The sequence below is a fragment of the Oncorhynchus kisutch genome, linkage group LG18, assembly GCF_002021735.2.
Source record: "Oncorhynchus kisutch isolate 150728-3 linkage group LG18, Okis_V2, whole genome shotgun sequence".
In the NCBI taxonomy this organism is placed as follows: Eukaryota; Metazoa; Chordata; class Actinopteri; order Salmoniformes; family Salmonidae; genus Oncorhynchus; species Oncorhynchus kisutch.
Genome location: NC_034191.2, coordinates 70528144 through 70550010, shown reverse-complemented (window position 1 = coordinate 70550010; position 21867 = coordinate 70528144). Strand labels below are relative to the sequence as shown.

Below are 21867 nucleotides of genomic sequence, written 5' to 3'. Positions count from 1 at the left end.
GACTGGTTGTTTAAAAAACCCTGACGTCGATGTCCTCGCCACGGGGGAATCTGATTTACAGCATTAAAAAATAATTATAAAAATCTGTTAGTTTAAGATAGAGATTTGGATTTTTGCATTGGATGCGTCTCTATCCACTGCATTTGCCTATGTCGCACTTCAGTATCTGCCTACGTCGCACTTTCGCATCTGCGGTGAAAGGTGACAGAGCTAAAGCGGTGTTTGTCAGACCATGAGACATCCTGAAAATCAGTCTTCTCACAAAATTGTCTGTAGCGTCCGAATGGTTTGGTCTACAAACTACTATGACCCCTTGAGCTCAGGTGCATCCTGTTTCCATTGATCATCGTTGAGATGTTTCTACAACTTGATTAGAGTCCACCTGTGGTAAATTGATTTGATTGGACATTATTTGTAAAGGCACACACCTGTTTATATAAGGCCCCACAGTTGACAGTGCATGTCAGAGCGAAAACCAAGCCATGAGGACAAAGGAATTGTCTGTAGAGCTCCGGGACAGGATTATGTCGAGGCACAGATCTGGAAAAGAGTACCAAAACATTTATGCAGCATTGATGGTCCTCAAGAACACAGTGGCCTCCATCATTCTTATGTGGAAGAAGTTGAGAACCACCAAGACTCTTCCTAGAGCTGGCCGTCCGACCAGCCTCAGCAATCTGGGGAGAAGGGCCTTGGTCAGGGAGGTGACCAAGAACCAGATGGTCACTCTGACAGAGCTCTAGAGTTCCTCTGTGGAGATGGGAGAACCTTCCAGAAGAACAACCATTTCTGCAGCACTCCACCAACCAGGCCTTTATGGTAGAGTGGCCAGACGGAAGCCACTCCAGTAAAAGGCACATGACAGCCTGCTTGGAGTTTGCCAAAAGGCACCCAAAGACTCTCAGACCATGAGAAACAAGATTCTCTGGACTGATGAAAACAAGATTGAACTCTTTGGCCTGAATGCCAAGCGTCACGTTTGGAGGAAACCTGGCTTCATCCCTATGGTGAAGCATGACCACCATCATGCTGTGGGGATGTTTTTCAGCGGCAGGGATTGGGAGACTATTCAGGATGGAGGGAAAGAGGAACGGAGCAAAGTACAGAGAGATCCTTGATGAAAACCTGCTCCAGAGCGCTCAGGACCTCAGACTGGGGTGACGGTTCACCTTCCAACAGGACAACGACCCTAAGCACACAGCCAAGACAACGCAGGAGTGGCTTCAAGAACAAGTCTCTGAATGTCCTTGTGTGGCCCAGCCAGAGCCCATACTAGAATCCGATTGAACATCTCTGGAGAGACCTGAAAATAGCTGTGCAGCAACCCTCCCCATCCAACCTGACAGAGCTTGAGAGGATCTGCAAAGAAGAATGGGAGAAACTCCCCAAATACAGGTGTATCAAGCTTGTAGTGTCATACCCAATAATAGGAGGGACACTTCAGAACAATCTTCCTTTTTATATTTTTTGTGGACTATCTGTTGTTCCATGTAGTGAATCTGTTATTCAATGTGTTTTGTATGGGCTAATGGCAGTAAGGACAAAAATATTAGTTAATTAAAAAAATATATATATATTTTTTGATACATCACGTGATCATAAAATGCAAAATCAAATAGCTAAATTATCCTTGGTATGACCTTCTTAAAACAATTCCATATAGCTTAGTAGAATGGTAAAATCGGCCACGATAAAACCATCAACATAGAACCATAGTAAACATACTGTAGTTAGTGTACATTTTTCTTCTGGCTAATTTTACAGAGAGGTTAATGAGGCAGTTCACGGTGCAGTCAGAAAGACATCTGGTTCATTGACCTTTGCTGTTGGAAAAACCTTCAGGCTCATCGGAGAAGGCCAGAAAGTGTCTGCTGTGGCCTGTGACATTCCCAATACCATTTGGGAACAATTACACAGCAATGCCAGGAACACCGGCGACCTTCCTACTCTATCCTTCCCTTGAAGATAAACTCCCAGCAGTGGTACTGATGTTATTAGTGAAGTATGAAAAATATGCCTGGAACCTGCCTGGGTGGTCAAGGTTAATATATGAAAACTGAGTCGAATTGATAAATTCACGTTTGCCCGTGGATGCAGCCGTCCCGCTTTAGAATGTTTTGGGCAGCTGTGGGATATGTTGAGCAGTGTTTGTCAGTGGTGGGATATGTTGAGCAGTGTTTGTCAGCTGTGGGATATGTTGAGCAGTGTTTGTCAGTGGTGGGATATGTTGAGCAGTGTTTGTCAGTGGTGGGATATGTTGAGCAGTGTTTGTCAGAGGTGGGATATGTTGAGCAGTGTTTGTCAGAGGTGGGATATGTTGAGCAGTGTTTGTCAGTGGTGGGATATGTTGAGCAGTGTTTGTCAGTGGTGGGATATGTTGAGCAGTGTTTGTCAGTGGTGGGATATGTTGAGCAGTGTTTGTCAGCTGTGGGATATGTTGAGCAGTGTTTGTCAGAGGTGGGATATGTTGAGCAGTGTTTGTCAGTGGTGGGATATGTTGAGCATTGTTTGTCAGTGGTGGGATATGTTGAGCAGTGTTTGTCAGTGGTGGGATATGTTGAGCAGTGTTTGTCAGTGGTGGGATATGTTGAGCAGTGTTTGTCAGTGGTGGGATATGTTGAGCAGTGTTTGTCAGTGGTGGGATATGTTGAGCAGTGTTTGTCAGTGGTGGGATATGTTGAGCAGTGTGTGTCAGTGGTGGGATATGTTGAGCAGTGTTTGTCAGCTGTGGGATATGTTGAGCAGTGTTTGTCAGTGGTGGGATATGTTGAGCAGTGTTTGTCAGTGGTGGGATATGTTGAGCAGTGTTTGTCAGTGGTGGGATATGTTGAGCAGTGTTTGTCAGAGGTGGGATATGTTGAGCAGTGTTTGTCAGTGGTGGGATATGTTGAGCAGTGTTTGTCAGTGGTGGGATATGTTGAGCAGTGTTTGTCAGCTGTGGGATATGTTGAGCAGTGTTTGTCAGTGGTGGGATATGTTGAACAGTGTTTGTCAGTGGTGGGATATGTTGAGCAGTGTTTGTCAGAGGTGGGATATGTTGAGCAGTGTTTGTCAGTGGTGGGATATGTTGAGCAGTGTTTGTCAGTGGTGGGATATGTTGAGCAGTGTTTGTCAGTGGTGGGATATGTTGAGCAGTGTTTGTCAGTGGTGGGATATGTTGAGCAGTGTGTGTCAGTGGTGGGATATGTTGAGCAGTGTTTGTCAGCTGTGGGATATGTTGAGCAGTGTTTGTCAGTGGTGGGATATGTTGAGCAGTGTTTGTCAGTGGTGGGATATGTTGAGCAGTGTTTGTCAGTGGTGGGATATGTTGAGCAGTGTTTGTCAGTGGTGGGATATGTTGAGCAGTGTTTGTCAGCTGTGGGATATGTTGAGCAGTGTTTGTCAGTGGTGGGATATGTTGAGCAGTGTTTGTCAGCTGTGGGATATGTTGAGCAGTGTTTGTCAGTGGTGGGATATGTTGAGCAGTGTTTGTCAGAGGTGGGATATGTTGAGCAGTGTTTGTCAGTGGTGGGATATGTTGGGCAGTGTTTGTCAGTGGTGGGATATGTTGAGCAGTGTTTGTCAGTGGTGGGATATGTTGAGCAGTGTTTGTCAGAGGTGGGATATGTTGAGCAGTGTTTGTCAGCTGTGGGATATGTTGAGCAGTGTTTGTCAGTAGTGGGATATGTTGAGCAGTGTTTGTCAGAGGTGGGATATGTTGAGCAGTGTTTGTCAGTGGTGGGATATGTTGAGCAGTGTTTGTCAGAGGTGGGATATGTTGAGCAGTGTTTGTAAGTGGTGGGATATGTTGAGCAGTGTTTGTCAGTGGTGGGATATGTTGAGCAGTGTTTGTCAGTGGTGGGATATGTTGAGCAGTGTTTGTCAGAGGTGGGATATGTTGAGCAGTGTTTGTCAGTGGTGGGATATGTTGAGCAGTGTTTGTCAGTGGTGGGATATGTTGAGCAGTGTTTGTCAGCTGTGGGATATGTTGAGCAGTGTTTGTCAGTGGTGGGATATGTTGAGCAGTGTTTGTCAGAGGTGGGATATGTTGAGCAGTGTTTGTCAGCTGTGGGATATGTTGAGCAGTGTTTGTCAGCTGTGGGATATGTTGAGCAGTGTTTGTCAGTGGTGGGATATGTTGAGCAGTGTTTGTCAGCGGTGGGATATGTTGAGCAGTGTTTGTCAGTGGTGGGATATGTTGAGCAGTGTTTGTCAGAGGTGGGATATGTTGAGCAGTGTTTGTCAGTGGTGGGATATGTTGAGCAGTGTTTGTCAGTGGTGGGATATGTTGAGCAGTGTTTGTCAGTGGTGGGATATGTTGAGCAGTGTTTGTCAGTGGTGGGATATGTTGAGCAGTGTTTGTCAGAGGTGGGATATGTTGAGCAGTGTTTGTCAGTGGTGGGATATGTTGAGCAGTGTTTGTCAGTGGTGGGATATGTTGAGCAGTGTTTGTCAGCTGTGGGATATGTTGAGCAGTGTTTGTCAGTGGTGGGATATGTTGAACAGTGTTTGTCAGTGGTGGGATATGTTGAGCAGTGTTTGTCAGAGGTGGGATATGTTGAGCAGTGTTTGTCAGTGGTGGGATATGTTGAGCAGTGTTTGTCAGTGGTGGGATATGTTGAGCAGTGTTTGTCAGTGGTGGGATATGTTGAGCAGTGTTTGTCAGTGGTGGGATATGTTGAGCAGTGTTTGTCAGAGGTGGGATATGTTGAGCAGTGTTTGTCAGTGGTGGGATATGTTGAGCAGTGTTTGTCAGCTGTGGGATATGTTGAGCAGTGTTTGTCAGCGGTGGGATATGTTGAACAGTGTTTGTCAGTGGTGGGATATGTTGAGCAGTGTTTGTCAGAGGTGGGATATGTTGAGCAGTGTTTGTCAGTGGTGGGATATGTTGAGCAGTGTTTGTCAGTGGTGGGATATGTTGAGCAGTGTTTGTCAGTGGTGGGATATGTTGAGCAGTGTTTGTCAGCTGTGGGATATGTTGAGCAGTGTTTGTCAGTGGTGGGATATGTTGAGCAGTGTTTGTCAGTGGTGGGATATGTTGAGCAGTGTTTGTCAGTGGTGGGATATGTTGAACAGTGTTTGTCAGTGGTGGGATATGTTGAGCAGTGTTTGTCAGTGGTGGGATATGTTGAGCAGTGTTTGTCAGTGGTGGGATATGTTGAGCAGTGTTTGTCAGAGGTGGGATATGTTGAGCAGTGTTTGTCAGTGGTGGGATATGTTGAGCAGTGTTTGTCAGTGGTGGGATATGTTGAGCAGTGTTTGTCAGCAGTGGGATATGTTGAGCAGTGTTTGTCAGTGGTGGGATATGTTGAGCAGTGTTTGTCAGAGGTGGGATATGTTGAGCAGTGTTTGTCAGCGGTGGGATATGTTGAGCAGTGTTTGTCAGTGGTGGGCTGTCTTTAGTTGGTTTGGCTTTGGCTGTTATGGACTGTGTAGGGCCTATTTGGTAGTGTTTTAGATATGTTTGGGGTGTGCTGGGAACTGTTTGGGCTGTTATAGTTATCCTTAGCCAGGTTCAGATAGCTACAGATGTAGGATCTTAATTTGATCACCATTTTCAGGAGAAATGTCATGCAGGACATTTTAAACCTTTAGTGTATTTGAGGTTTAAAAATAATTTTGAAAGTATCAACCTCTACAATAATGTCCATTAATTATAATCAACATTAAAATTGACATTTCCTGTTGCTGCAGGATTAGAAGTGTAGCAAACTGGCTCAAATTAAGATCCTACATCTGTGTTACGGTTCAGGTTTGGGCTGAACTGTCCTGACAACCAGAACTACTAGCTCAAAGAAACAAGGGACAGATAGGGGAAAAGGTCAACTGACCCATAAAAGCCATGATGTTTTTGTTCTGATGGCTAAATAACCAGATATTGTTTGGTGGACCCCCCATGTTTGTCTTGGTCTGGCCTGAGTCTGTGTCTAAGGAGGGACAGTGGGCCTGAAGACCTTGGAGATGGCGGCTACTGTTTGGACAGCTGCTGTTGAGACATGTTTTTCTTAGTTTATCCGCGTTGCCCCGCGACGTCCTCTGTGACAAAGTCACCCTCCTCACCTTCACAGAGAGACTGAAGCCAAACAGAGAGAGTAGGCCCTTGAGTGTCACAATATTTAATTGTTGATTCTCATAAATGGATGCCTGTCCACAAAAATACTGAATATGTTGTGCTGGAAATTGTGATATAAGTAAAGATGTTCCCATCCGTATTTTGAATTGTTGATACTGAGACTGTCAAGTGCTACCTCTTATGATAGATCTGTCTAGTGTCAAATGATAGATTCGTCTAGCTTCTCCTGAATCATAAACACTCCGAATGAATTTCACCTTAGCTGCCTTTTGTAGGAGCCAAACGTCTACAGTATGTCTCAGAACTGAACTGACGCCTGCAGCAGGCCCACTACCTTCCTTTACTCCTTGTCAGGATTGCCATAAACTATAACAAAACTACCTCAGTTTAAAGGTATCCTACAACCTCAAATAAAATCATGTAAACAATCAAGTGATAAAGGATCTAATCCACTGGGATTATATTTCCTAATAAAGCCAAGGAATGCATCTATAAGAGTCTTTACTGTAAACAATTATAGAAAACCATAACTTGGATCATAGGAGGGCTTCGTAGAGTGAACCATGTTATCTGGTAGTGATACACAAGTGATGCTTGGGCATGTGCTGTTTGATTTGTGAGACCAACAAAGAGATGGAGATGTGGAAACATTTACAGTAACAATAGTGCTCTTGCTCATTTGGAAATGCAGCATATAAATTGCAACCTTATCCATTTATGTTGGCTTGGAGTAGCAGAGAAAAGCTGAGGGACCCCATACCACTCTCATGTGGAAAGTTTTTTTTTACCCCTTGTAGCTTGAAGTTTATTTCAAAGCGGGTGCATGGCTTTCTGTTAACTATTAAATTAATGATCTCTTAATAGGCATTTGTGCCAGTCTGTATGATTCTACTCCCGTGCTGAAACGAGAGCCAGCTGGAGCTATGAAACGCTCAGTTCCCGTCAAAGTAAATCACTGAATCGCTGATTCAAGCTCCCAAAAAGTTTATTTTAGAGCGTGGTTGGTTATTATCTTTATGTTAAACCTTGGTTTTGGAGAGCATCAATGGCTAGTCCAGGGTCGACATATCTGTGTTTATTTTGCTGCTAATAGCTGGCTAATGTGTAGGTTATACCAGCTCCAGCTAGCGGTGCTATCTCTTGGCAGGAACTGAAAGGAGAGGCTTTGCTAGCTGCTAACCTGGGGTCAAACAGCAGGGTGTGGGATGTAGAAGGCAGAGGGATGGCTTGACTAGGCTGTTAATTGTGTGTGTGTGTGTGTGTGTCGTCATCTGAATTCCCTCATTCCCTTGACCTGCCCGTCAATCCGTAACCCATAGCATTGATCTACACTCCAGGTCATAGTGTGCTGTGGAGAACAGCCTTGAATGTTAAAGCTTTGCTATTGTCCATCTCCCCAGAAGCCCTGGGTTTGTTATCAGGAGGAACTGTGGGTTCAGGAAGGGGAGCAAGGTTGTTTGGGGTTTTAGGCTGGGTTTCTGTACAGCACTTTGAGATATCAGCTGATGTACGAAGGGCTATATAAATACATTTGATTTGATTTGATTTGATTTGATTTGTTTGGGTGGTGCGAAGTGTCTCACCATGTCACCATGTCTGTGTGTGTCCGTCAATCCCTATAACTAACTAACTCTCTCTCTGTGTCTCGGTCTCTGTCTCTCTCTCTCTCTCTGTCTCTCAATTCAATTCAAGGGCTTTATTGGCATGGGAAACATGTGTTAACATTGCCAAAGCAAGTGAGGTAGATAATATATAAAGTGAATATATAAAGTGAAAAACAAAAAAATAAATAACAGTAAACATTACACATACAGAAGTTTCAAAACTCTCTATCTCTCCCTCTCAGGTGGACCTATGGCAGCCCAACAGTGCCTCTCTGATCCGACACAATGCCACTGTGGACGTGCACGTGAGACGGAACGACACACGAGGGCTACGGACACGCCTCCAGAAAGAACACATAGATTTTAAGTAAGGGCTTAGAGACTACTCCATATTTCACCCTGAACAGTAAAGACAATGACCATAATAACACCAGAGCCATTCCTAGCCCGGTGCCCCCCTGCCTCACCACTCCCCCTGTTGTTAACCCATCCACCCCCACAGGAAGAGGAACATCTGTTCGCCAAAAAGGGTGTCGCGAGGTGCCTTTTCAAAGCATACATGCACACACATACACACACAAAACACGGACTACAACCCTATTTGCTTTCAAAAGCAGCCCTTTCATCTTTTCTCCCCATCAATCATCACAATGATGGAGTTTATCAAAGAAGCCACAGCCAGAAATACTCCCATTGTCATCCCTATCCTCGGAAGACTTTTTACTCCTCTCTCTCTCTCTGGCTCTCGCTCTCTCTTGCTCTCTCTCTCTCTGGCTCTCTCTCTCTGGCTCTCTCTCTCTGGCTCTCTCTCTCTGGCTCTCTCTCTGGCTCTCTCTCTCTATCACCCTCTCTCTCTCTGGCTCTCGCTCTCTCTTGCTCTCGCTCTCTCTCTCTTGCTCTCGCTCTCTCTGGCTCTCTCTCTCTGGCTCTCTCTCTCTGGCTCTCTCTCTGGCTCTCTCTCTCTCTTTCAATTCAATTCAAGGGGCTTTATTGGCATGGGAACGTGTTAACATTGCCAAAGCAAGTGAGGTAAATAATATACAAAAGTGAAATAAACAATAAAAATTAACAGTAAACATTACACATACAGAAGTTTCAAAACAATAAAGACATTACAAATGTCATGTTATGTATGTGTATATATATATATATATATATATATATATATATATATATATATACAGTGCCTTGCGAAAGTATTCGGTCCCCTTGAACTTTGCGACCTTTTGCCACATTTCAGGCTTCAAACATAAAGATATAAAACTGTATTTTTTTGTGAAGAATCAACAACAAGTGGGACACAATCATGAAGTGGAACAACATTTATTGGATATTTCAAACTTTTTTAACAAATCAAAAACTGAAAAATTGGGCGTGCAAAATTATTCAGCCCCTTTACTTTCAGTGCAGCAAACTCTCTCCAGAAGTTCAGTGAGGATCTCTGAATGATCCAATGTTGACCTAAATGACTAATGATGATAAATACAATCCACCTGTGTGTAATCAAGTCTCCGTATAAATGAACCTGCACTGTGATAGTCTCAGAGGTCCGTTAAAAGCGCAGAGAGCATCATGAAGAACAAGGAACACACCAGGCAGGTCCGACCAGGCAGGTCCGAGATACTGATACCGGATTTGGATACAAAAAGATTTCCCAAGCTTTAAACATCCCAAGGAGCACTGTGCAAGCGATAATATTGAAATGGAAGGAGTATCAGACCACTGCAAATCTACCAAGACCTGGCCGTCCCTCTAAACTTTCAGCTCATACAAGGAGAAGACTGATCAGAGATGCAGCCAAGAAGCCCATGATCACTCTGGATGAACTGCAGAGATCTACAGCTGAGGTGGGAGACTCTGTCCATAGGACAACAATCAGTCGTATATTGCACAAATCTGGCCTTTATGGAAGAGTGGCAAGAAGAAAGCCATTTCTTAAAGATATCCATAAAAAGTATTGTTTAAAGTTTGCCACAAGCCACCTGGGAGACACACCAAACATGTGGAAGAAGGTGATCTGGTCAGATGAAACCAACATTGAACTTTTTGGCAACAATGCAAAACGTTATGTTTGGTGTAAAAGCAACACAGCTCATCACCCTGAACACACTATCCCCACTGTCAAACATGGTGGTGGCAGCATCATGGTTTGGGCCTGCTTTTCTTCAGCAGGGACAGGGAAGATGGTTAAAATTGATGGGAAGATGGGGATGGAGCCAAATACAGGACCATTCTGGAAGAAAACCTGATGGAGTCTGCAAAAGACCTGAGACTGGGACGGAGATTTGTCTTCCAACAAGACAATGATCCAAAACATAAAGCAAAATCTACAATGGAATGGTTCAAAATTAAACATATCCAGGTGTTAGAATGGCCAAGTCAAAGTCCAGACCTGAATCCAATCGAGAATCTGTGGAAAGAACTGAAAACTGCTGTTCACAAATGCTCTCCATCCAACCTCACTGAGCTCGAGCTGTTTTGCAAGGAGGAATGGGAAAAAATGTCAGTCTCTCGATGTGCAAAACTGATAGAGACATACCCCAAGCGACTTACAGCTGTAATCGCAGCAAAAGGTGGCGCTACAAAGTATTAATTTAAGGGGGCTGAATAATTTTGCACGCCCAATTTTTCAGTTTTTGATTTGTTAAAAAAGTTTGAAATATCCAATAAATGTCGTTCCACTTCATGATTGTGTCCCACTTTACAAAAAAATACAGTTTTATATCTTTATGTTTGAAGCCTGAAATGTGGCACAAGGTCACAAAGTTCAAGGGGGCCGAATACTTTCGCAAGGCACTGTGTATATATATACATATATATATATATATATATACACAGTGTTGTAACAATGTACAAATGCTTAAAGTACACAAGGGAAAATAAATAAGCATAAATATATTGTTGTTTGTGTACATGGATTATATAATGTCGTATGTTTTACCCCCAACACCACTTTCCATCAATTTGTATAGCAGACCCTCATGCCAAATTGAGTCGAAGGCTTTTTTGAAATCAACAAAGCATGAGAAGACTTTGCCTTTGTTTTGGTTTGTTTGGTTGTCAATTAGGGTGTGCAGGGTGAATACATGGTCTGTTGTACGGAAATTTGGTAAAAAAGCCCATTTGACATTTGCTCAGTACATTGTTTTCATTGAGGAAATGTACTGCTGAGTCTGCTGTTAATGTTGTTGGTTCCAAATATTGGGGAAGATGCCAGAGCTAAGGATGATGTTAAAGAGTTTTAGTATAGCCAATTGAAATTTTTTGTCTGTATATTTGATCATTTCATTGAGGATACCATCAACACCACAGGCCTTTTTGGGTTGGAGGGTTTTTATTTTGTCCTGTAGCTCATTCCAGGTAATTGGAGAATCCAGTGTGTTCTGGTGGTCTTTAATAGTTGATTCTAAGATTTGTATTTGATCATGTATATGTTTTTGCTGTTTGTTCTTTGTTATAGAGCCAAAAATATTGGAGAAGTGGTTTACCTATACATCTCCATTTTGGATAGATAATTCTTTGTGTTGTTGTTTGTTTAGTGTTTTCCAATTTTCCCAGAAGTGGTTAGAGTCTATGGATTCTTCAATTACATTGAGCTGATTTGTGACGTGCTGTTCCTTCTTTTTCCGTAGTGTATTTCTGTATTGTTTTAGTGATTCACCATAGTGAAGGCGTAGACTCTATGTCTCTATGTTTTTGGTTTGGAAAGGTTCCTCAATTTCTTTCTTAGATTTTTGCATTCTTCATCAAACCATTTGTCATTGTTAATTTTCATCGGTTTTCTATTTGAGATTTTTAGATTTGATAGGGAAGCTGAGAGGTCAAATATACTGTTAAGATTTTCTACTGCCAAGTTTACACCTTCACTATTACAGTGGAACGTTTTACCCAGGAAATTGTCTAAAAGGGATTGAATTTGTTGTTGCCTAATTGTTTTTTGGTAGGTTTCCAAACTGCATTCCTTCCATCTATAGCATTTCTTAATATTACTCAGTTCCTTTGGCTTTGATGCCTCCTGATTGAGTATTGCTCTGTTCAAGTAGACAGTGGTTTTGCTGTGGTCTGACAGGGGCTGACTGTGAACGCTCTGAGAGACTCTGGGTTGAGGTCAGTGATAAAGTAGTCTACAGTACTACTGCCAAGAGATGAGCTATAGGTGTATCTACCATAGGAGTCCCCTCGAAGCCTACCATTGACTATGTACATACCCAGCATACCCTTTCTCTGGCTCTCTCTCTCTGGATCTCTCTCTGGCTCTCTCTCTCTTTCTGGCTCTGTCTGGCTCTGGCTCTCGCTCTCTGGCTCTCGCTCTCTGGCTCTCTCTGGCTCTCTCTCTGGCTCTCTCCTCTCTCTCTCTCTTGCTCTCTCTCGCTCTCTCTCTCTCTCTTGCTCTCTCTTGTTCTCTCTTTCTCTCTCCTCTCTCGCTCTCTCTTGTTCTCTCTTGTTCTCTCTTTCTCTCTTTCTCTCTCCTCTCTCTCTCTCTCTCCTCTTTCTCTCTCCTCTTTCTCTCTCTCTCTCTCTCTCTCTCTCTCTCTCTCTCTCTCTCTCTCTCTCTCTCTCTCTCCTCTTGCTCTTTCTCTTTCTCTCTCTCTCTCTCTCCTCTTGCTCTTTCTCTTGCTCTCTCTTTCTCTTGCTCTCTCTTTCTCTTGCTTGCTCCTCTTTCTCTCGCTCTCTCTCTCTTGCTCGCTGTCTCGCTCTCTTACTCGTTCTCTTTCTTTCTTGCTCGCTCTCTCTTGTTCTCTCTCACTCTCGCTCTCTCTTTCTCTCTCACTCTCCTCTTGCTCTCTCTCTCTTGCTCTCTCTCTCGCTCACTCTCTCTCACGCTCTCTTGCTCTCTCATCTCTCCTTGCTTTGACTATTCATAGATGTATATTTCCTCAGTATGGGCCGGGGAGCCATAGAGATCTGAGGCTGGTGGGGTGATGGGTTTCAGTATTTACAGTCTGAGAGCGTTTGGGGGATAATTTGTGTTAGATGAAAAAAGCTATGGGTGATGGGTTCACATGAGAGGGGACTAAAATCCCGCATCTTAGCTGGGAAATACAATTGTATGTAGTTATTCATAAAATGTCATGCATTCAAACACTTTGATTTATGCCCACATTTTTCTGTTTTGTCATCCTGGGGTCAATGTTAGCTGAGCTAGACTATGACAAAACTACTCTCATCTCATTTGTGAAGAGAAAAGTTTTCTCAAAGAATGTCAATGACAGATGTAGCCTTTCCTGATGTTATGAGAATAGTTTTGACCAAATAAGTGTCTCTCCACACTAGGACATGCTGTCTCTCCACGCTAGGACACGCGGTCTCTCCACGCTAGGACACGCTGTATCTCCACGCTAGGACACGCTGTCTCTCCATGCTAGGACACACTGTCTCTCCATGCTCGGACACGCTGTCTCTCCACGCTAGGACACACTGTCTCTCCACGCTAGGACGCGCTGTCTCTCCACACAAGGACGAGCTGTCTCTCCACACAAGGATGCGCTGTCTCTCCACACAAGGATGAGCTGTCTCTCCACACAAGGATGCGCTGTCTCTCCACACAAGGACGTGCTGTCTGTCCACACAAGGACGCGCTGTCTGTCCACACAAGGACGCGCTGTCTCTCGACGCAAGGATACGCTGTCTCTCCACACACGGACACGCTGTCTCTCCATAATAGGACACACTGTCTCTCCACGCTAGGACACGCTGTCTCTCCACGCTAGGACACGCTGTGTCTCCAAGCTAGGACACGCTGTCTCTCCACGCTAGGACACACTGTCTCTCCACGCTAGGACGCGCTGTCTCTCCACACAAGGACGCGCTGTCTCTCCCCACAATGATTGGCTGTCTCTCCACGCAAGGACGCACTGTCTCTCCACACAAGGATGAGCTGTCTCTCCACGCAAGGACGCGCTGTCTCTCCACGCAAGGACGCGCTGTCTCTCCACGCAAGGACGCGCTGTCTCTCCACATAAGGACGCGCTGTCTCTCCACGCAAGGACACGCTGTCTCTCCACACAAGGATGTGCTGTCTCTCCACGCAAGGACGCGCTGTCTCTCCACGCACGGACACGCTGTCTCTCCACGCTGTCTCTCCACGCTGTCTCTCCACGCTGTCTCTCCACGCTGTCTCTCCATGCTAGGACGCGTTATCTCTCCACGCTCTCTCTCTCCACACAAGGACGCGCTGTCTCTCCACGCTGTCTCTCCACGCTGTCTCTCCACGCAAGGACGCACTGTCTCTCCTCGCTGTCTCTCCACGCAAGGATGTGCTGTCTCTCCACGCAAGGATGCACTGTCTCTCCACGCTGTCTCTCCACACAAGGATGCGCTGTCTCTCCACGCAAGGACGCGCTGTCTCTCTACGCTGTCTCTCCACGCTGTCTCTACACGCAAGGATGCGCTGTCTCTCCACGCTGTCTCTCCACGCTGTCTCTCCACGCTGTCTCTCCACGCTGTCTCTCCACGCTGTCTCTCCATGCTAGGACGCGTTATCTCTCCACGCTCTCTCTCTCCACACAAGGACGCGCTGTCTCTCCACGCTGTCTCTCCACGCAAGGATGTGCTGTCTCTCCACGCAAGGATGCACTGTCTCTCCACGCTGTCTCTCCACACAAGGATGCGCTGTCTCTCCACGCAAGGACGCGCTGTCTCTCTACGCTGTCTCTCCACGCTGTCTCTACACGCAAGGATGCGCTGTCTCTCCACGCTGTCTCTCCACGCTGTCTCTCCACGCTGTCTCTCCATGCTAGGACGCGTTATCTCTCCACGCTCTCTCTCTCCACACAAGGACGCGCTGTCTCTCCTCGCTGTCTCTCCACGCAAGGATGTGCTGTCTCTCCACGCAAGGATGCACTGTCTCTCCACGCTGTCTCTCCACACAAGGATGCGCTGTCTCTCCACGCAAGGACGCGCTGTCTCTCTACGCTGTCTCTCCACGCTGTCTCTACACGCAAGGATGCGCTGTCTCTCCACGCTGTCTCTCCACGCAAGGACACGCTGTCTCTCCACACAAGGATGTGCTGTCTCTCCACGCAAGGACACGCTGTCTCTCCACGCACGGACACGCTGTCTCTCCACGCCGTCTCTCCACGCTGTCTCTCCACGCTGTCTCTCCACGCTGTCTCTCCACGCTAGGACGCGTTGTCTCTCCACGCTGTCTCTCCACACAAGGACATGCTGTCTCTCCACGCTGTCTCTCCACGCAAGGACGCGCTGTCTCTCCACGCTGTCTCTCCACGCTGTCTCTCCACGCAAGGATGTGCTGTCTCTCCACGCAAGGACGCGCTGTCTCTCCACGCTGTCTCTCCACACAAGGATGCGCTGTCTCTCCACGCAAGGACGCGCTGTCTCTCCACGCAAGGACGCGTTGTCTCTCCACACAAGGACGCGCTGTCTCTCCACACAAGGACGCTCTGTCTCTCCACACAAGGACGCGCTGTCTCTCCACACTAGGACGCGTTGTCTCTCCACGCAAGGACGCGCTGTCTCTCCACACAAGGACGCGTTGTCTCTCCACGCAAGGACGCGTTGTCTCTCCACGCACGGACGCGCTGTCTCTCCACACAAGGACGCGCTGTCTCTCCACACAAGGATGTGCTGTCTCTCCACACAAGGACGCGCTGTCTCTCCACACAAGGATGCGCTGTCTCTCCACGCTAGGACGCGTTGTCTCTCCACGCAAGGACGCACCGTCTCTCCACGCAAGGACGCGCTGTCTCTCCACGCAAGGATGCGCTGTCTCTCCACGCAAGGACACGCTGTCTCTCCTCACAAGGACAAAGTCACTGGTCTCTCAGCTTAGTTTTCTTACTTGAATATACAAAGTTATGATAAGAGGAAGATCATCAAGACTAAAATGTTTTTATTTTTTTAACATGACCCTAAAACACACTGATGCTCCTCTCGCCACAGGGTGTACATATCTAACCTTCAGAAGGATATTGAAAAGCAGACGGGACATCGTTCTTCCCGCAAGAGGAGGTCTGAATCCCAATATGACTATGAGGTGTACCACTCTCTGGAGGAGGTAGGTGGGAGACACACACATACACACACACACACACACACACACACACACACACACACACACTTTTCACCCCAAACCCACAGCTCTTTGCTGTTTATTTCTCTAGAGAAACCTGGAGTCTATGAGATGTGTGCATTTGCATCCAGCTTCCTGAATGTTGAATCTATGATCCCCATTGTCACGGCCCGAATGCATTCCACTGTGAGATAGGGGGAACCAGGGAGCCTTTCCAACTGCCTTCACCAACCCATCATTACACAGCGTTGAACCCATCCTCACACACACATACACACTCACAGGGCTGAGACGCACGCATACACACACACACACACACACACACACACACATCAATGATCTACGATTTACACTGCTCATACATTTATACAGAAGGCAGACCGTATCAGTTGGTTTCAGTATTCAAATCAAATCAAATGTATTTATATAGCCCTTCTTACATCAGCTGATATATCAAAGTTCTGTACAGAAACCCAGCCTAAAACCCCAAACAGCAAGCAATCCAGGTGTAGAAGCACGGTGGCTAGGAAAAACTCCCTAGAAAGGCCAAAACCTAGGAAGAAACCTAGAGAGGAACCAGGCTATGAGGGGTGGCCAGTCCTCTTCTGGCTGTGCCGGGTGGAGATTATAACAGAACATGGCCAAGATGTTCAAATGTTCATAAATGACCAGCATGGTCAAAATATAATAATCACAGTAGTTGTCGAGGGTGCAACAAGTCAGCACCTCAGAAGCAAATGGCAGTTGGCTTTTCATAGCCAATCATTGAGAGTATCTCTACCGCTCCTGCTGTCTCTAGAGAGTTGTAAACAGCAGGTCTGGGAAAGGTAGCACGTCCAGGGGGAACAGGTCAGGGTTCCATAGCCACAGGCAGAACAGTTGAAACTGGAGCAGCAGCACGGCCAGGTGGACTGGGGACAGCAAGGGGTCATCATGCCAGGTAGTCCTGAGGCATGGTCCTAGGGCTCAGGTCCTCCGAGAGAGAAAAAGAAAGAGAGAAAGAGAGAATTAGAGAGATCATACTTAAATTCACACAGGACACAGGATAAGACAGGAGAAATACTCCAGATATAACAGAATGACCCTAGCCAACCGACACATAAACTACTGCAGCATAAATACTGGAGGCTGAGACAGGAGGGGTCAGGAGACACTGTGGCCCCATCCGATGATAGGGCACAGGGCCAAACAGGCAGGATGTAACCCCACCCACTTTGCCAAAGCACAGCCCCCACACCACTAGAAGGAAATCTTCAACCACCAACTTACCATTCTGAGACAAGGCAGAGTATAGCCCACAAAGATCTCCTCCACTGCACAACCCAAGGGGGGGCGCCAACCCAGACAGGAAGAGCACGTCAGCGACTCAACCCACTCAAGTGACGCACCCCTCCTAGGGACGGCATGGAAGAGCACCAGTAAGCCAGTGACTAAGCCGCTGTAATAGGGTTAGAGGCAGAGAATCCCAGTGGAGAGAGGGGAACCGGCCAGGCAGAGACAGCAAGGGCGGTTCGTTGCTCCAGAGCCTTTCCGTTCACCTTCACACTCCTGGGCCAGACTACACTCAATCATATGACCTACTGAAGAGGTGAGTCTTCAGTAAAGACTTAAAGGTTGAGACCGAATCTGAGTCTCTCACATGGGTAGGCCCTGCCTCCAGCTGTTTGCTTAGACATTCTAGGGACAATTAGGAGGCCTGCGTCTTGTGACCGTAGCGTACGTGTAGGTATGTACGGCAGGACCAAATCGGAAAGATAGGTAGGAGCAAGCCCATGTAATGCTTTGTAGGTTAGCAGTAAAACCTTGAAATCAGCCCTTGCCTTAACAGGAAGCCAGTGTAGGGAAGCTAGCACTGGAGTAATATGATCAATTTTTTTTGTTCTAGTCAGGATTCTAGCAGCCGTATTTAGCACTAACTGAAGTTTATTTAGTGCTTTTATCCGGGTAGCCGGAAAGTAGAGCATTGCAGTAGTCTAACCTAGAAGTAACAAAAGCATGGATTTTTTTTCCTGCATAATTTTTGGACAGAAAGTTTCTGATTTGTGCAATGTTATGTAGATGGAAAAAAGCTGTCCTTGAAACAGTCTTGATATGTTCGTCAAAAGAGAGATCAGGGTCCAGAGTAATGCCGAGGTCCTTCACAGTTTTATTTGAGACAACTGTACAACCATCAAGATTAATTGTCAGATTCAACGGAAGATCTCTTTGTTTCTTGGGACCTAGAACAAGCATCTCTGTTTTGTCCGAGTTTAAAAGTAGAAAGATTGCAGCCATCCACTTCCTTATGTCTGAAACACAGGCTTCTAGGGAGGGCAATTTTGGGGTTTCACCATGTTTCATTGAAATGTACAGCTGTGTGTCATCCGCATAGCAGTGAAAGTTAACATTATGTTTTTGTATGACATCCCCTAGAGGTAAAATATATAGCGAAATCAATAGTGGTCCTAAAATGGAACCTTGAGGAACACCGAAATGTACAGTTGATTTGTCAGAGGACAAACCATTCACAGAGACAAATTGCTATCTTTCCGACAGATAAGATCTAAACCAGGCCATAACTTGTCCGTGTAGACCAATTTGGGTTTCCAATCTCTCCAAAAGAATGTGGTGATCGATGGTATCAAAAGCAGCACTAAGGTCTTGGCGCACGAGGACAGATGCCAAGCCTCGGTCTAACGCCATTAAAAAGGTCCTTTACCACCTTCACAAGTGCAGTCTCAGTGCTATGATGGGGTCTAAAACCAGACTGAAGCATTTCGTATACATTGTTTGTCTTCAGGAAGGCAGTGAGTTGCTACGCAACAGCTTTTTCCAAAATTTTAGAGAGGAATAGAAGATTCGATATAGGCCGATAGTTTTAAATTTTTTCTGGGTCAAGGTTTGGCTTTTTCAAGTGAGGCTTTAATACTGCCACTTTTAGTGAGTTTGGTACACATCCGGTGGATAGAGAGCCATTTATTATGTTCAACATAAGATGGCCAAGCACAGGAAGCAGCTCTTTCAGTAGTTTAGTGGGAATAGGGTCCAGTATGCAGCTTGAAGGTTTAGAGGCCATGATTATTTTCATCATTGTGTCAAGAGATATAGTACTAATACACTTGAGTGTCTCTCTTGATCCTAGGTCCTGGCAGAGTTGTGCAGTCTCAGGACAACTGAGCATTGGAGGAAAACGCAGATTTAAAGAGGAGTCCGTAATTTGCTTTCTGATGATCATGATCTTTTCCTCAAAGAAGTTAATGAATTTATTACTGCTAAAGTGAAAGTCATCCTCTCTTGGGGAATGCTGCTTTTTAGTTAGCTTTGCGACAGTATCAAAAAGGAATTTCGGATTGTTCTTATTTTCCTCAATTAAGTTAGAAAAATAGGATGATCGAGCAGCAGTAAGGGCTCTTCGGTACTGCACGGTACTGTCTTTCCAAGCTAGTCAGAAGACTTCCAGTTTGGTGTGGCGCCATTTCCGTTCCAATTTTCTGCTTCAGAGCTCGGGTATTTTCTGTGTACCAGGGAGCTAGTTTCTTATGAGAAATGTTTTGAGTTTTTAGGGGTGCAACTGCATCTAGGGTATTGCGCAAGGTTAAATTGAGTTCCTCAGTTAGGTGGTTAACTGATTTTTGTCTTCTGGCATCCTTGGGTAGACAGAGGGAATCTGGAAGGACATCAAGGAATCTTTGTGTTGTCTGTGAATTTATAGCACGACTTTTGATGTTCCTTGGTTGGGGTCTGAGCAGATTATTTGTTGCAATTGCAAACGTAATAAAATGGTGGTCCGATAGTCCAGGATTATGAGGAAAAACATTAAGATCCACAACATTTATTCCATGGGACAAAACTAGGTCCAGCGTATGACTGTGACAGTGAGTGGGTCCAGAGACATGTTGGACAAAACCCACTGAGTCGATGATGGCTCCGAAAGCCTTTTGGAGTGGGTCTGTGGACTTTTCCATGTGAATATTAAAGTCACCATAATTTGAATATTATCTGCTATGACTACAAGGTCTGATAGGAATTCAGGGAACTCAGTGAAGAACGCTGTATGTGGCCCAGGAGGCCTGTAAACAGTAGCTATAAAAAGTGATTGGGTAGGCTGCATAGATTTCATGACTTTAGATGCTCAAAATACATTTTTTTTTTTTTTGTAATTTAACATTTGCTATCGTAAATGTTAGCAACACCTCCGCCTTTGCGGGATGCACGGCGGGTATCGTCACTAGTGTAACCAGGAGGTGAGGCCTCATTTAACACAGTAAATTCATCAGGCTTAAGTCATGTTTCAGTCAGGCCAATCACATCAAGATTATGATCAGTGATTAGTTCATTGACTATAACTGCCTTTGAAATGAGGGATCTAACATTAAGTAGCCCTATTTTGAGATGTGAGGTATCACAATCTCTTTCAATAGTGGCAGGAATGGAGGAGATCTTTATTTTAGTGAGATTGCTAAGGCGAACACCGCCATGTTTAGTTTTGCCCAACCTAGGTCGAGGCACAGACATGGTCTCAATGGGGATAGCTGAGCTGACTACACTGACTGTGCTAGTGGCAGACTCCACTAAGCTGGCAGGCTGGCTAACAGCTTGCTGCCTGGCCTGCACCCTATTTCATTGTGGAGCTAGGGGAGCTAGAGCCCTGTCAAGCACATTTCATATCTTAAGTCTCTAATGTGATACATCTTGAACCTTTTGAAGTGGGCCAAAAACATCCCTTTACATTCATCATTTGTATGTAGCATGGCCACACTGTTCTCCACACACCATTCTAGAGAGGGGGAAATACTTTCCACTACCTTCGTCCAGGGCTGTTAGATTAAGGGTCTGTATAGTTCAGTGGGTTAGATTAAGGGTCTGTATAGTTCAGTGGGTTAGATTAAGGGTCTGTATAGTTCAGTGGGTTAGATTAAGGGTCTGTATAGTTCAGTGGGTTAGATTAAGGGTCTGTATAGTTCAGTGGGTTAGATTAAGGGTCTGTATAGTTCAGTGGGTTAGATTAAGGGTCTGTATAGTTCAGTGGGTTAGATTAAGGGTCTGTATAGTTCAGTGGGTTAGATTAAGGGTCTGTATAGTTCAGTGGGTTAGATTAAGGGTCTGTATAGTTCAGTGGGTTAGATTAAGGGTCTGTATAGTTCAGTGGGTTAGATTAAGGGTCTGTATAGTTCAGTGGGTTAGATTAAGGGTCTGTATAGTTCAGTGGGTTAGATTAAGGGTCTGTATAGTTCAGTGTGTTAGATTAAGGGTCTGTATAGTTCAGTGGGTTAGATTAAGGGTCTGTATAGTTCAGTGGGTTAGATTAAGGGTCTGTATAGTTCAGTGGGTTAGATTAAGGGTCTGTATAGTTCAGTGGGTTAGATTAAGGGTCTGTATAGTTCAGTGGGTTAGATTAAGGGTCTGTATAGTTCAGTGGGTTAGATTAAGGGTCTGTATAGTTCAGTGTGTTAGATTAAGGGTCTGTATAGTTCAGTGGGTTAGATTAAGGGTCTGTATAGTTCAGTGTGTTAGATTAAGGGTCTGTATAGTTCAGTGGGTTAGATTAAGGGTCTGTATAGTTCAGTGGGTTAGATTAAGGGTCTGTATAGTTCAGTGTGTTAGATTAAGGGTCTGTATAGTTCAGTGTGTTAGATTAAGGGTCTGTATAGTTCAGTGGGTTAGATTAAGGGTCTGTATAGTTCAGTGTGTTAGATTAAGGGTCTGTATAGTTCAGTGGGTTAGATTAAGGGTCTGTATAGTTCAGTGGGTTAGATTAAGGGTCTGTATAGTTCAGTGGGTTAGATTAAGGGTCTGTATAGTTCAGTGGGTTAGATTAAGGGTCTGTATAGTTCAGTGGGTTAGATTAAGGGTCTGTATAGTTCAGTGGGTTAGATTAAGGGTCTGTATAGTTCAGTGGGTTAGATTAAGGGTCTGTATAGTTCAGTGGGTTAGATTAAGGGTCTGTATAGTTCAGTGGGTTAGATTAAGGGTCTGTATAGTTCAGTGTGTTAGATTAAGGGTCTGTATAGTTCAGTGTGTTAGATTAAGGGTCTGTATAGTTCAGTGGGTTAGATTAAGGGTCTGTATAGTTCAGTGGGTTAGATTAAGGGTCTGTATAGTTCAGTGTGTTAGATTAAGGGTCTGTATAGTTCAGTGTGTTAGATTAAGGGAAAACATAGGGGTAACTGAGTGGGTGTTTAGACACATGGAAGGAATTG

At 45.1% G+C, this 21867-nt stretch overlaps 1 protein-coding gene across 1 annotated transcript in view; it reads left to right on the top strand.

Annotated features, from left to right (window-relative positions):
- LOC109909643 (carboxypeptidase A6-like) overlaps positions 1-21867 on the top strand; it is a 45878-nt gene that overhangs the window by 16667 nt on the left and 7344 nt on the right. Inside the window, exons 3-4 of the mRNA XM_031796944.1 lie at positions 7899-8023; positions 15559-15673. Coding sequence (XP_031652804.1) covers positions 7899-8023; positions 15559-15673 — 240 coding nt within the window. The remainder of the gene's footprint in view (positions 1-7898; positions 8024-15558; positions 15674-21867) is intronic.